The 14,088-nt window shown below is 35.2% G+C and overlaps 1 protein-coding gene across 11 annotated transcripts in view; it reads right to left on the bottom strand.

Annotated features, from left to right (window-relative positions):
• Nucleotides 1–14,088, bottom strand: part of LOC115232533 (nuclear hormone receptor HR96) — a 381,450-nt gene that overhangs the window by 154,494 nt on the left and 212,868 nt on the right. For 2 of the 11 annotated variants that reach the window (XM_029802466.1, XM_029802468.1), the window contains exon 1: nt 10,385–10,419. The exons of the other annotated variants lie outside the window; for them this stretch is intronic. In XM_029802466.1, coding sequence (XP_029658326.1) covers nt 10,385–10,404 — 20 coding nt within the window. In that variant the 5' untranslated portion in view covers nt 10,405–10,419. Of the gene's footprint in view, nt 1–10,384; nt 10,420–14,088 lie in introns of those variants that run through there. 11 annotated transcript variants of the gene reach the window in all.

The following is a 14,088-nucleotide window of genomic DNA, read 5'->3' as shown; positions in this document are numbered from 1 at the left end:
ATGTCAAATGATAGGAAATTATGGCTCCTGGAAACTAATTAGATTGTTGGAAACTTAATTTAGAACCTAGAAGTGATTAAAAAACAAAAAAGTGAATGAACAGTTAAAAAAATATTATTCTAACAATAACATCAAAAACAAGAGCACTCAGAGAGTGCAAACCTCTGCCAAGGTAGCACCAACGATTAGCAAGAGATGATTTTTAAAATGAGAATATCTGAAACAAACTCGACTGCTCTCACAAATGAGAGTACTAAGAATGAACCTGATTGCTCTCATATCCAGAATCCTTGTCCAATACCAAAAATTTCATCAGGTCAAACATCCCTGAAAGTTTCATGCAAATCCATCAAATGGTTCTTGAGATATCTTGACCACAGACAAACGAACAAGCACAACTGAAAACAATACCTCCGCCTTAGCGAAGGCAGAAGAAAAATATATACATATATATAGAAAGCCAAATATTAAGACTTATAAGAAGAATTATGTGGCATGGGAAAGACATGGTTGAATATGTAATGTTAACATGTATGAAAAGCAGAGCACAATAAAGCCGGTAAGAGTGATTAAGCATTAAAGGCAATAGTCAGTGTGCGTTGGTGTGTGTGTGTGGTGGGGAGATGATTGTGTTGGTGTGGATGTACAAAGACGTAGGTGGAGGAGGAATGTTGAGTGTAAAAATGAGTTGTGTGCCATCAATGGAAGATACCTTAAGAAGAGGAAGGTTGAGCAGGATACAGTGAACTGTTGTAAGGTCAGATCACATAATGACAGACAGCAACATGTTGTAGAGCAGTCCTGTCCAACCCATATTAGCAATGACAATGATGATGATGATTACAAAAAACAAAACAAACAAAACACATCATTCTTTACACCTTCAGTGATTGAAATGAATATACTGTAAATGGAACCAGAACTAATGAGATTACAGTAATCCAGCTGGCCCACACTATTTTTAGTATTATAACAAATTTCAAAGATATGTAAGATTTACTACAGTGGTGACTGTGGAGCCACGTGGTTTAGTGGTTAAGGTGTTGCACTCATCATCATAAGATTGTGCTTTCAATTCCTGGAGAAAGCAATGCATTGTGTTCTTGAGCAAAACGCTTCATTTCGTGTTGCTCCAGTCCATTCAGCTGGCAACAGTGAGTAATACTGCAACAGACAAGTGTCCCAACCAGCGGAAAAATATATATACCCCAGAATATGGATAAGTGGCCTTATAAGTCTACATCTCAGGAAGGACACGAGAGCCGTTTTGAGAAGAGGAATGATCTTATGGCAATACTGTATCATGTTTGCTTTAGTACCTGACCATTTGTGGGTGGTGAAAATAGAAAAGAAAAAAAAAAACCTGTAGTAGTCCTCTGATCAAGCAGGCATTCTTAATTATAATTGCAACCAACAACATGATAGAATGTCACCAGGGTACTATGATGCTTTGTCCCCAAATACCAACTAAACAGAACTAGGCAAAAAAAAAACCGTTAAGTTACCTTCTTGAGTCATGCTGACTCATAAAGGCCTGTTCCCTGGTAACCATGGCGTACATATCCCCACTTCCTGGATGAGACGCTGGTCAGTCACAGGGTTACTCATTTTTACCAGCTTAGTAGACTGGAGCAACATAAAATGAAGTGCTCTGATTGAGAACACAACACATTGCCCGGTCCAGGAATTGAAACCACAATTTTACGATCAAGAGTCCAATGCCCTAACCACTAAGCCACATGCACCTCCACCTGCAGCTAGGTGACCTAAGATGTATAGGATTAAGTGTTCTGCACTGCCCAAATACACTTGTGAAACACTTGCAGTAGATTTAAACTCAAAATCTTCTGATCTCTTAATCTAATACCCCTCTGACACTTGAACATTTCACTCATAGTGCAGAGTCATCACATCATTGCAAACAACTCAGATAAATAATTAAGATTAATTTTTGGGATTTGCAATTCAAGGCCACAAGAAAAGCATTCAAAGCGTGTGTGTGTGTGGTGGTGGTGGGAGGGAAAGAAATTATGTGTTTGCTACAACTCTTGAAGCACCAGCATTAGTAGTTTGAGTGAAATGATACAAATAAGTTCTAAATGGGGAATTTCAACCATGTCTTGGACTATATTTGGCATTTTAGTTAATTCTTTTCAACCAAAATCAGATAAGTATAAAAGCAAAAAAAATAATAATCCCTATAGGTCAGGTGTGTGTGTGTTGTATTTCATATATATATATATATATATATATATAAATACATCCACACACACACCACACACACACACACACATATATAGCTTAGGTCCTGGTAGGGTATTTCCAGAGAAGCACTCAACTTGAATTCTGGGTTATCAACACACTGATTCTAGACTAATACTGAAATTCTTCAAGAGTAGAAAATCTTGGTCTCACAACAATAAAACCATTGTGTGGGTGTGTGACAAAGAGTAAATTATAATTATTTGAATGACTAAGATACCCAGACACCCTTAATCAAGGACATTAGATATCAGAAGTGAAATGAATTGGCTTGATCAGAATAAATGATCAAAGTGGCCCATGAGCTAATGAATTACCATTTCCCATTAATGCGAGTGCATGCATATGCACATATCTAATGCAACTGATCTACAATGGAAATTAAACTGCACACACAATAAGCATTATCATTTAATGTCCGTTTTCTATGCTGTTATTGGTTGGACGGTTTGACAGAAACCGACCAGTTGAAGGGCTATTTAAGCTTCATGTCTGTTTTGGAATCACTTCTACAGCTGGATGCCCTTCCGAACACAAGGGCTATTTAAGCTTCATGCCTGTTTTGGAATCGCTTCTACAGCTGGATGCCCTTCCGAACACAAACCACTTTACAGAGTGTAATGGATGCTTTTACGTGGCACCTGTATGAATGCTTTTTACACGGCACCAGCACTTACAAGCCCACAAGATTAGGGATGCACAGAGCTGAAGAGGGTTGCAAGGGTGACAAGGGATGAGTCCGGACACAAGAGTAACCACACTTTTACTTAGCTAGATTTGCCTTTTCAAGCATAGCAAACTGCCAGGAGTCACAATCCCTTGTCACCCCTTCAGTGAGTCCCAGCATTTGTAGATCCTTTCTGAATAAATAAGCATTACACTTGACAAAATAATCCAAATGCTAAAGGACTAAAGTGTAGAAAAACTACAGGATTTGTCTAACTAAAAATACATTTATTCAAACCAAGTGCATAACCCACGGGATCACAAAAACACACGAGACAAATCTGGCTCTGCATTAGCTGTATATTTATTTCCATGCCTATCCACCCACATTTTTGCTGTTTCACAGTGCTAAACCAATTTTATTTAAAAGCTCTAAGATAAACGCCCAAATTAGACTAAATTCTTTCAGGCCTGCTTGTACTTCTGAAGAATTCGGCCATCATATATTTAGTACTTTAATCACTGGGGAAAAGTTGCACATCGTAACAGATTTCTGCACACAGATGATAAAAACTTGGAAAAGGAACATGCTAAATAAAGAATTCAACAAGAAAACAATTTTAGTGGCCTACTGTTGTAAAATTCCAGAAAGCAAGATTTGGATGTTATTAAATAAATCTTTTGCTACCATTTGCATCTATCTGAGTTAGTAATAAAAGAACTACACTAGACAGGGAAATTTTCACCTCATTTCAAAGACCAGTACCTCTGCTCTTTTTACTGCCCACCAGCACCACTTTAGCTCAACCCCACCCCACCAAAAAAAGTGGCAAAATAAAGAAAGAAAATAAAAGCAAAACCAGAACATGTTCTAAAGGCTTTTTTTTTAGATTTCTTTCTTTCTTTAAAGTAACAGAGAAATGACCTGCTATGACAGGAATGGTGCAAGATCAGAGAAGTCTTTGATAATAAAAGACATTACAGAAAAGAGAAAGAGAAAAACAATAAACAACAACAAATAGTTAAATACAACAAAGGAATGGTTGAGGTGGTTTGCACACGTTCAAAGAACAAGTTCCAAAAGGAATGGAATCGGCAGAACAGAAGGTAAGTTCAAAGAAGCTGGATCAAACAACACTTTTTTCACACACACACACACACACACACAACTACCACCAACACAAATACAAGAAAATGTATGTGTGTGTGTGTGTATGTGCAAAAGAGAACAGCGTTCCATTCAAATCTTTCTGTCTAACAAGAATAATTCTACAGAGAAGAAAGGCAAGCTTCAAGACTGATCCATTACACAGAAACGGATGTGAAAAGTTATATGTTTAGAATTTCACTGTATTCCATAACCACTAATACCTGATCCTGCTGCTGCTAGTAGTAGTAGTAGTAACAGCAGCAGCAGTATCCACCGCTGCCAGTGCATAATAATCTTTTTATCCTTGCAGACAAAAGAGAGTAATTTGATAAACACAGTCACCCTAGATAATTACTGGTGTTCATGAACAACTTAGAATCAAATGCCCTGAAAGATGGCAGGTAAAACCGATACCAATAAGAAACTTACAAAATACCACTGAAGTAGATGCAGAGAAGAAAATTCCATTAGCAGAAGCAGACTAATCATTACTGTAGCAATAATACTAATAGTAGGTTTTTATTTGCTACAAGGGTCCATTTATTTTACAAGAATATATGCAAAGGGAATTAGAGACATTGGTGTGATGTAAGATTGGTGTGAGAGGCCAGATCTGACCATTTTGAACATAAAACATATTTTGACCGGATATGGCCGGTTTGAATGCCAAAGGGTTAAAGGTCACTCAGATGATATATTAAAATTTGCTCTTCTCTACATACAAAGTGCTATTCCAAATATTTGTCAGAGCTTCTCTTATCTGGTGCATTCTTTCTTTCTTTCTTTCTTTCTTTATCTAGTTTCAGCTCACGAGCTGTGGCCATGCTGGGGCACCGCCATTTGGTGTTGCTACATGATTTTACTTCACGAATGCTTTTTAGCAATTGCCATTTGGTGCATGAGAGAGTTCGATGCAGTTGCCCTCATCTGCACCTCCTGCCATGAAGTTGGTTCATCTGGGACACCTGACAAGAAGAGATCCAATTTTATTTGGACACTCTTTTATGTGGACAATCTTACATTAATCATTCTAAAGATTTACAGTTACCTCATAGAATCTCTCACAGTTACAACATGATGCATGATTAATTCAAAACAATGTGAATAAACAGGCACATGTGTGGTTGTGTGGTAAGAAGCTTGCTTCCCAACTACACGGCTCCAGGTTCAGTCCCACTGTGCGGCACGTGTCTTCTGCTATAGCTTAGGGCTGATCAAGTGTCTTCTGCTATAGCTTAGGGCTGATCAAAGCTTTAAGCGTGGATTTGGTAGATAGGAACTGAAAGAAGCCCGTCGTATATGTGTGTGTGTATTTGTGTGCCTGTGTTTGACCCCCCCCCCTCACTTGACAACTAATGTTGGTGTGTTTAGATCCCTGTAACTTAGCAGTTCTCCTTTTGTGAGGCAAATTTGAGTCAGTTTACTCTGTTTCTACATTTCAATACATTTTCAAGCAAGGAAATAAAGTCCCTTATAACACAATATTGCCACAAATCAGTTTCAGACAGTTTTGTCTATAAAGTTACAGCGTTTGAAGTAATTTTGCCAAAATTTCTTCCATTTGTGTGTTTCTTGCTCAGCAAGTGCTGGTGTATCTACCTGTGAGTGTCACAGTTGTTGTTGTTGTTACCAAAGAAAGCACTAGAAATGTTCATATTGGTAGTAGTAGTAGTAGTATTATTCATGGAAGTCTTGAGCTCAAATTTGGCTGTAGTCGACTTTGCTTTTCATCGTTTGGGGTTGATAAAATAAGTTTCCAGCTAAGCATTATGACCACTGTTATACACTATCACCCTCCCCTAAAATTTCTAGCCTTGTACCAAAATTTGAAACAATTATTCATGGAAATTTCATTTATGTCTTGTTTTTCTCCTTCTGTTAAAACATATCTTACAATTGAAAATTTTCTAAATTTGGTTGTGAAAAGGAAAAAAAAATTACAAACATTCAACAATGGTTGGGTGGAACCGTTTTACCCATTTGCATAGACAAAGAAACAAAAATACTTCAAATACGAATAAACTTCTATTGTCTGAACCCTATAAAGGCAAACTTGTAAATTCTGAAAGTTTTTTTTTATATGTAAATATGTCGATAAATTTATTTTAAAATATTATTCAATGCAGAGGCACAAGGGAGAAAGAAGGGAGTGTTTTGAAGAGCAACTTGAAAAATATATCCATCTAGCTCAGTAGCAAATGAAAATATTAATTTCTTAGATAGAAACAAGGACTGAAGCCAGCCATTTTAAAAATTATTTTTTGTTTTTTGAAAGGGACAGGGAGGAAAACAGTTGACTATATCAAGGCATCAAACTAATGAATGATATTAATAATCTTTTCTTACTTTGGTTGAGAAAGACAGACAAAATAGCGGCTGATATAAAACATGTCCAGACTCCTGCAATGTGGTTTTGGCTTTATTTCATTACATCACCACCACCACCGCCGTTGCTACCCTTACACTGTTGCAGAGAGCTTGGGGGGGGGGATAAAATGGAAGACAAAGCAATACCAGACAAAACCAGAAGATGTGAACCCAGAAGTGATATATGGAAACAATAGAATTCCCCCTGAGTCCCAATGGGCTTTTTAGAGGGGCTTAGCATTGTTCCCCCCACTAAGCTGTGCATGTTTTGCAACCAGTATACAAAAGAATTCATATTCACAGAAAGGGCTACTCATATGATGAAGCAATTAATAAGTTATAGTTATTACACATTCAGTATGACACATAGCTTTGTCACAGGAAAATTTCATATATTAAGATTTTGGTGCACACGGCATACTTACAAAAACTGAAAGGAATATTAAATTCAGCTTCAGTTTTATGGATTCAACCCTTTCGTTACTGTATTTATTTTGAAATGCTTTGTTTCTTTCAATTACTTCAAATATAACAAAGAATTTAGTAAAATAACTTAGTTATCATTAAGCTAGTGTTAGGAACATAAACTGTGACTAAGGTTTGGTGGAAGATTTTAATTCAAAACTCATGAAAACAAGACATTTGTACTCAGAGCCAGAGCCGGTTTCAGCCGGGTTGGTAACAAAAGGGTTAAGCAGTTAGCTAAATATATCACTGGATAGGACAACTATTGCAGCTAAAGCTCCTTGATTGATCAGGTAGTTGGTACTTATTGCTAAAAACAGTGAGAGAAACTGAAACAATTTATAGAATTATGTAGAATCTGCTGCACAGAAACACATTCAGACGCCTGCAGCATTTTTCAGCTTAGAATATTAAAGGTTTTTAGCACAATACCATAACCCCACCAATCCACAAATACACATATGTAGGTATAGCATGGAAAATGGATATTAAATGATGATGATGATGATGATGATGATGAATGTGGTGACACACACACAGAGGAAAGATTCACAGTGGCTTACCAACCTGCCTGAGGACACAAGTTCTTGTTTTACAGTGATCAAAATTAAAACCATTCACCATAATTCCAAGTTAATTTGTGCTCCAGACACCGAGTTAACAGTGACAAAGTTATTTTAACTAAATTCTTTATTATTTCTGAAACTAACTGCAACAAACAGAAATTTAATGACAGAAAGATTAACCAACATAAGCTGAAACTTTGAAGTCACTATCAACCTTATTCATGTGAAAATAAAATCTACTTAAAAAAGGAACTGAGAAAGTTTTCAATTAATGTTTGGCTGTCTTTATATACTTTCACACAAAAATAAGCATTACTACACAAACACACACATTAATGAGGGTGAGTGGGGGATCAGTCAAAGAGCAGTACGAATAATTATGTTTAATTGGTCAAAACAAGATATTTTGGAAAATCTGAAGAAATAATGAAAGAGATCAATGAAACAATAAAGGTCAAGTATAATTAGTTTGATGTGTCAGCAGACAATCCATTCCTTGTAATTATATTTGCAGTGTAGAATAACATATAGATGTCAGATTATTTTTGAAACTCTAAGCAGAGTTCTTCGTAGTTGCAGTTTCAAGTGGAATTGTTTATACTTGAAGAGAGAATTTTTTTTTTTTTTCAGCTTTAAGAGGATCACAGCTGAATGAGTCAATCAAAGTGCCCAACCTCCCACCTCCTGGTCATAATGTCAGCGATTTCAATTGAATCACCAATGCTGCAGTGAGTCCTTTGGTGACTCTGGGATCTAACCTAAACAATGCAGCCGAATCCACAAAACTGTAACAGAAGTATGACAGCTCAAAAGGACTATACAACTGGCAGAGCTTACAAAGTTGAGACGAAACTATACATATGAGAAAAGTATCTTGTTTCAGTCATTAGACAGCAGCCATGCTGGGTCCAACTGCAGTACTTATCTTTAAGCTTGGTACTCATTCTATTGGTCACCTTTGCCAAACCACAAAGATATGGGGACGCAAACACATCAACACCAGTTGTCAAGCGATGGTGAGGGAAAAAGACACAGACACACATATATAGATATATAAACATATACATATATATGAGAGGCTTCTTTCAGTTTCCATCTACCAAATCCACTCACAATGGTTTGGTTGGCCCAAGGCTATAGCACAAAACATTTTCCCAGAGTGTCATACAGTGGGACTGAACCCAGACCGTGTAGTTGGGGAGCAAGTGTCTTACCACACAGCCATGCCTGGGGAGGAACAAATTCTGCAAAATTCATTTTTTTTTTTAAAGACATACTGCATGAAAGCAAACTCATTATTGTTGTAATTAACACTCAAAAGTTTATGAGATGGACCCACCATGCCAGGAGAACAGGCTTTGCTCTGATAAACTAGTTACATGATCTTTTTGTTGTATATATTTTTCTTAAATAAAATTATTGTTATATTGTGTCTGAAAAGAAAGCAATCACCAGAGAGGAATTGATGAATAGTAAGAATATGGTACTCTTAAAAGTTGTCACAAATAATTGGGTTTTTTTTTTTTTTTTTAGAACTGTTTATCTATAACTTTAAATGGTGGAAAGATCATAAAACGACAAAATGGACCCTAAAACAAATCAAAACCCAATGATATTGTGAAGTCCATAAATGTCACCGAAATGGAGTAGGGCTGGAAATGACTAGATGACGAATAATGGAGAAAAACATGGTGAAGAAATGAAACAGGTGTAACAAAAAAAAAAAAAAAAAAAAAAATGGAAATGGCTGCTTTGAACAATTAATATTTAACCTTTCAGATTATTTTGTTGAAGGGCATCCAGCTGTAGAAACCAAGTCAAATCAAAGTGGAACCTGGTGCAGCCCTCTTGCTAACTAGCTCTGATCAGACCATCCAAGCATACCAGCATAGAGAATAGATGTTCGATGATGATGATGATGATGATGAATGCTTTTATTTTCACATTGCTTTGAATTAATCATGCATTATCTTGTAGCATCAAGATTTCAATGACATAATTGTTTATTTTTAGAATGACATTGTAAGATAGGTGTGAGAGGCCAGATTCGGTCAATTTAAACATAAAACAGGCAGAATAATGGGGCCAGATAAAGCAAGGATTATAGTGTTGATTAAAAAAAATCTCACAAAATCTTTCTTGTAATATCAAGATTTTAATTAAAACATGACCCATGTTAGTATAAAATGCCTGCAGCTGGTATTAAAAATGAAATGAAATTTAAAAAAAAAACAAATGAAAAGAAATTTAGTAACTGAAATGTTTACATTGAGAAAATATACAGGTCACAGACGCACTTATTGTGCATCTGCTAGGGTTAATATGATCTGTCAGGGGAACGTTAGTGTGATTATGAAGTCTTAAAATGAAGGGTGGATTTTGCTGAGGGTGCCACCCATCCTGCACAAAACACTTCCTCTGGGGAATTGAAACTTGCTGGAACTCCTTTAACACCAACCTTTTCCTGTCTGCTGACTCTAGCTTACATCACCAACCTCAATGGGTTTGCAAAAGTGATGGCCATATAAAGAGATCTATGTAGTTAGGGACCATGTAATAAGACTATTTTCTTACAAGGATGTATCCTACTAGAGGGAAATGTAGTATTGGTAACTATAAAATTACAGTGAGACATCCAACACGACAGAAGTTCAAATCTCTTTCCATTCTCTCTCTCAAGTCCACATCAGTGTCGTGCTGTTTCCGTGTAACCGTGTACTCACAGTTCCATCTTGTGATATATCTATTGGTAAGTCTAATGCATGCTAGTAGTTAAAATTTAAAGAAACTAAAAAAAAAAAAATGCATTTCAAATTCACTATTTCAAATTCCAAACAGTATACAATTAAATAAATAAATAAATAAATGAATAATGACATGAAACGGTATTGAACAGAATGTTACATACATACATCCAGGGACCCACATGTCCAACAGAGAATCACAGCAATTGACTTACCTGAAAGAACAAGGAAAAAAAGGAGTACAGGTTAATAAAGTTATTTCAAATATCAAAATGAAATGGCAAATAAAAGGACAAATCATTGATTCATTTCTTATAATTTGCATGGTTTCAGCTTTTCAAAACAGAAAAATTAAAAACATTTATCTATACTGAACACTGTTCATGTAAACTTTTACACACACATGGGAAGAAAAGAAAAAGAGATATACACAAACACACATGTTTTTGGATAGTAAAATACATAGTGTGCTCAATACACATGACAGAGTTAAGTTATTTGGAAACAGTGGCTAATCTGCTTAGAGTCTCCCTGTCATGTGCAAGTTGCTCAATCAACATCAAGATGACTGATCAGCTCAGCATATACGATTCTGTGTTTGCAGGCATACACAAACTAAAGCCTATATAAAACAACTGCCTATTCATACACAATATTATATGCTGACATTTTGATAAATAGGATGTTAACATCAATAATGATGATGATGAGTAGAGTAGTGTGAGAAAAAGCAGAGTGGAGTGGCAGGCAGAAGAGAGAGAAATTAGGGTAAATTACCAGCTTATTATTATTATACCACTAAGTTAACAACTCTGTAATGGAACAAAATTGCAACTCTTAATAAACAAACTAATTACCACTCATTAAACCATCTTAGATACTTAACCAAGGACAGTTATATATATATATACACACACATATATATATAACATATATATATATACATATATATATATATATATACATATATATATATACACATATATATATATACACATATATATATATACACATATATATATACACATATATATATACATATATATATATATACATATATATATATATATATATATATATATATATATATATTTATATACACACACACGTATAAGTATAAATGTGCACACACACTCATATTATACACATATACTGGCACACATATTGTACCATTTGAATTCTCCCTTTCTTGTTATATTTCTGTAATACCAACTTTCATCATACCTCTAAACTTAAGATAATTCTCTGACCACACTTGATGAAAAATGTCTAAACATTTAGATGAATTAGGATATGTCCTGTGAAGATGTCTAAGCATGTATGTTTATGTAAGCATGCTTAAAAAGCTTATTTTCATGCTCTTTATACAGTTAAATGTGTTCTTTATTTTTTTATTTCATACTTGATACACAAATCCAATTGCAGGAATATGAATGTGTGCACGCACACGCACACACACACACACACACACACACACTAATAGATCATCATTATCATTATATCATATCCATTTTCTATGCTGGTATAGGCTGACCAAGTTGTCTCAATCCAATACTGTTTTTTTTTTCTTCTTTATAGTCACTGCCTTCTTAGACAGGTCTAACGACCACATTTTGCTCATACACACAGCATTTTAGAAGAGTTTCTCTAGCTAAATGCTCTCTCTGTCACTATTCTCAATACTGATGTTTTATTTTATCACTCTGGGAACACACCGAGACCAAACTAAATACTAAAAGACATTTTCATCCATCTTAGACAGGTTCACCCCACTAGACAGGTTTAAGGACCACATTTTACTCATAAATAGCATTTTAGAAAAATTAATCTAGCTGGATGCTCTCTCTGTCACGGTACTTTATACTGGTGTTCATTTTATAAACCTAGGGTGAAATGAAAGGAAAACAACTTCAGCAGAACATACTAAGACCAAACTAAATACCAAGAGACATTTTGTCCCATCACCATTCTGTGAATTCTTCCATCTGCTACAATGGTTATCAAAAACCAGCAATAATGATGAGATTCTTGGTCCAAGTACCAGACCAATTTATAAGTATAATGCTGAATTGAATACCAGATTCATAATGGTAATAAAGCTATCTACCCCAAAGGGTCAAGCTGCTTAGGCCATTGACCCCTAGAGGACTAAGAGATAAATGCTACAACGAAATGTATTTGATCTAAATACTAACTAGTGTTTTGTATAATGCATTACTAATAATAACAACTCATAATAAAATTTTTTGCAGACTATGCATTAGTGAAACAAGGGAAGTGGGGATGGAACTCAAACAACAAAAATTACATAAAACTAGAAAAAAAAGGTAAATAAAATAATCATCCAAAATAATGTTTATTTAACTAAAAAACGATACTTATTATAAACAACATCAATAACATTGAAAATACATGAAAACATTTCAAGAGCGGTTTGTCTTATCACACAACGCCATCCTCATGTTTGTCTTTTGGTTTTTTTTTTTTAGAGTTGTTAATTTGCTCTGCATAGACAATGTTGCATCACTAACAAAACACACTAATTAAATCATCATCAACATAATTACACAAAAAAAAAAGATTAAAAAAAAAAATTAAAAGCAGAAACAACATTTATTTACCCAACCCTCCCCTATGAGCTTAATGCTTTTAATTATTTATCTGATATTTCTCGTAATCAAAATAAGCAAGAAGTAAAAACAGCATTATTAAATGATTGCACAGAATTAAGGTTTTCCAAAAATGCGGTCTGGTAACGATAGTAGTAGCAGCCGAGGGTATATGGTGGTTGAGGTGTAGGTAAATTGGCAGATGGAAATAAATTTTGCTGCTGGTTTTTTCACACTGGTCCAATCTGATCAAACAAACTTCTATGTAATCAAAGTCTCATCTTCTGTTTAAACAAAGTGTTTCTTCAACTACATTATTCAATGTAACCGTCTTGTTTTTAAGGTTTGGTTAAAATGTCTGCTTTGCAACAAACCATAAGATTCCAGACTCAGTTCCACAACACAGCATTTTGGGCAAATGCCACAGCATTAGACTGACTAATACCTAACAGGCTGGATTTGGTAGATGTGTGTTACATTGGTCTAAGCTGATGGCTTGATAAATAAATTTCAAACACTCCAAGAAGATGTTTTTAATTTACTAATTGCTTAGATAATCACTATAATCACTATATATAAGAGACCTTATTGTCTTTGCATTTAGTCTACAGAAGGCTCTCCCGGGGAAGCCATATTGTTAATATTCTAATCAGTATCACATTACTTCTATTTCCACATACATTGCTTATAATCTTGCATGCTTTTAATAAGACTAAAATACATCTGTTGCATTAACCAAATGGTTTGAAAGACCTGATCCTCTTTACTGTGGACACTAACCAAAAATTTCAATCAATTGATCTTACAAGAGTTATCTTCCTTGCTTTTGCAGAAGTAGTTTTTGTCTACCAAGTCTACTATTAAATCAATGTAAAATGAGTTGAGTGAAAGTTTTTCCATTCACTACATTACATATGTGAGAACCTATCATATTTGAATAGACTATGCAACAGCATCTTGAGGTATTTTCATTCAGCCAATGTTGCCGAAGAACTAAAACTAGCAAAAGAGTAAAAGATTATCTCAAAAGTCAATGACAACGGTAGACTGTCTACACAAGGCTGCTTCACATGTAACAGATAACGGACAAATCACAAAACTACAATCTGAAATAACCACTGGAGATATTGATACATAAAAAGACAAGATGATCACAACTAAATGCCCAACAAACCTCTGTCCCTTTCTGCACGTGTGTGTGTGTGTGTGTGGATTCATGTTACAGGATATGCTTATGTACTGAACCTACTGTTGTAGCA

The sequence above is a fragment of the Octopus sinensis genome, linkage group LG2 (genome assembly GCF_006345805.1).
Source record: "Octopus sinensis linkage group LG2, ASM634580v1, whole genome shotgun sequence".
Classification (NCBI taxonomy): Eukaryota; Metazoa; Mollusca; class Cephalopoda; order Octopoda; family Octopodidae; genus Octopus; species Octopus sinensis.
The sequence above is the reverse complement of the archived record's forward strand: the minus strand, read 5'-3'. Positions and strand labels throughout refer to the sequence as shown.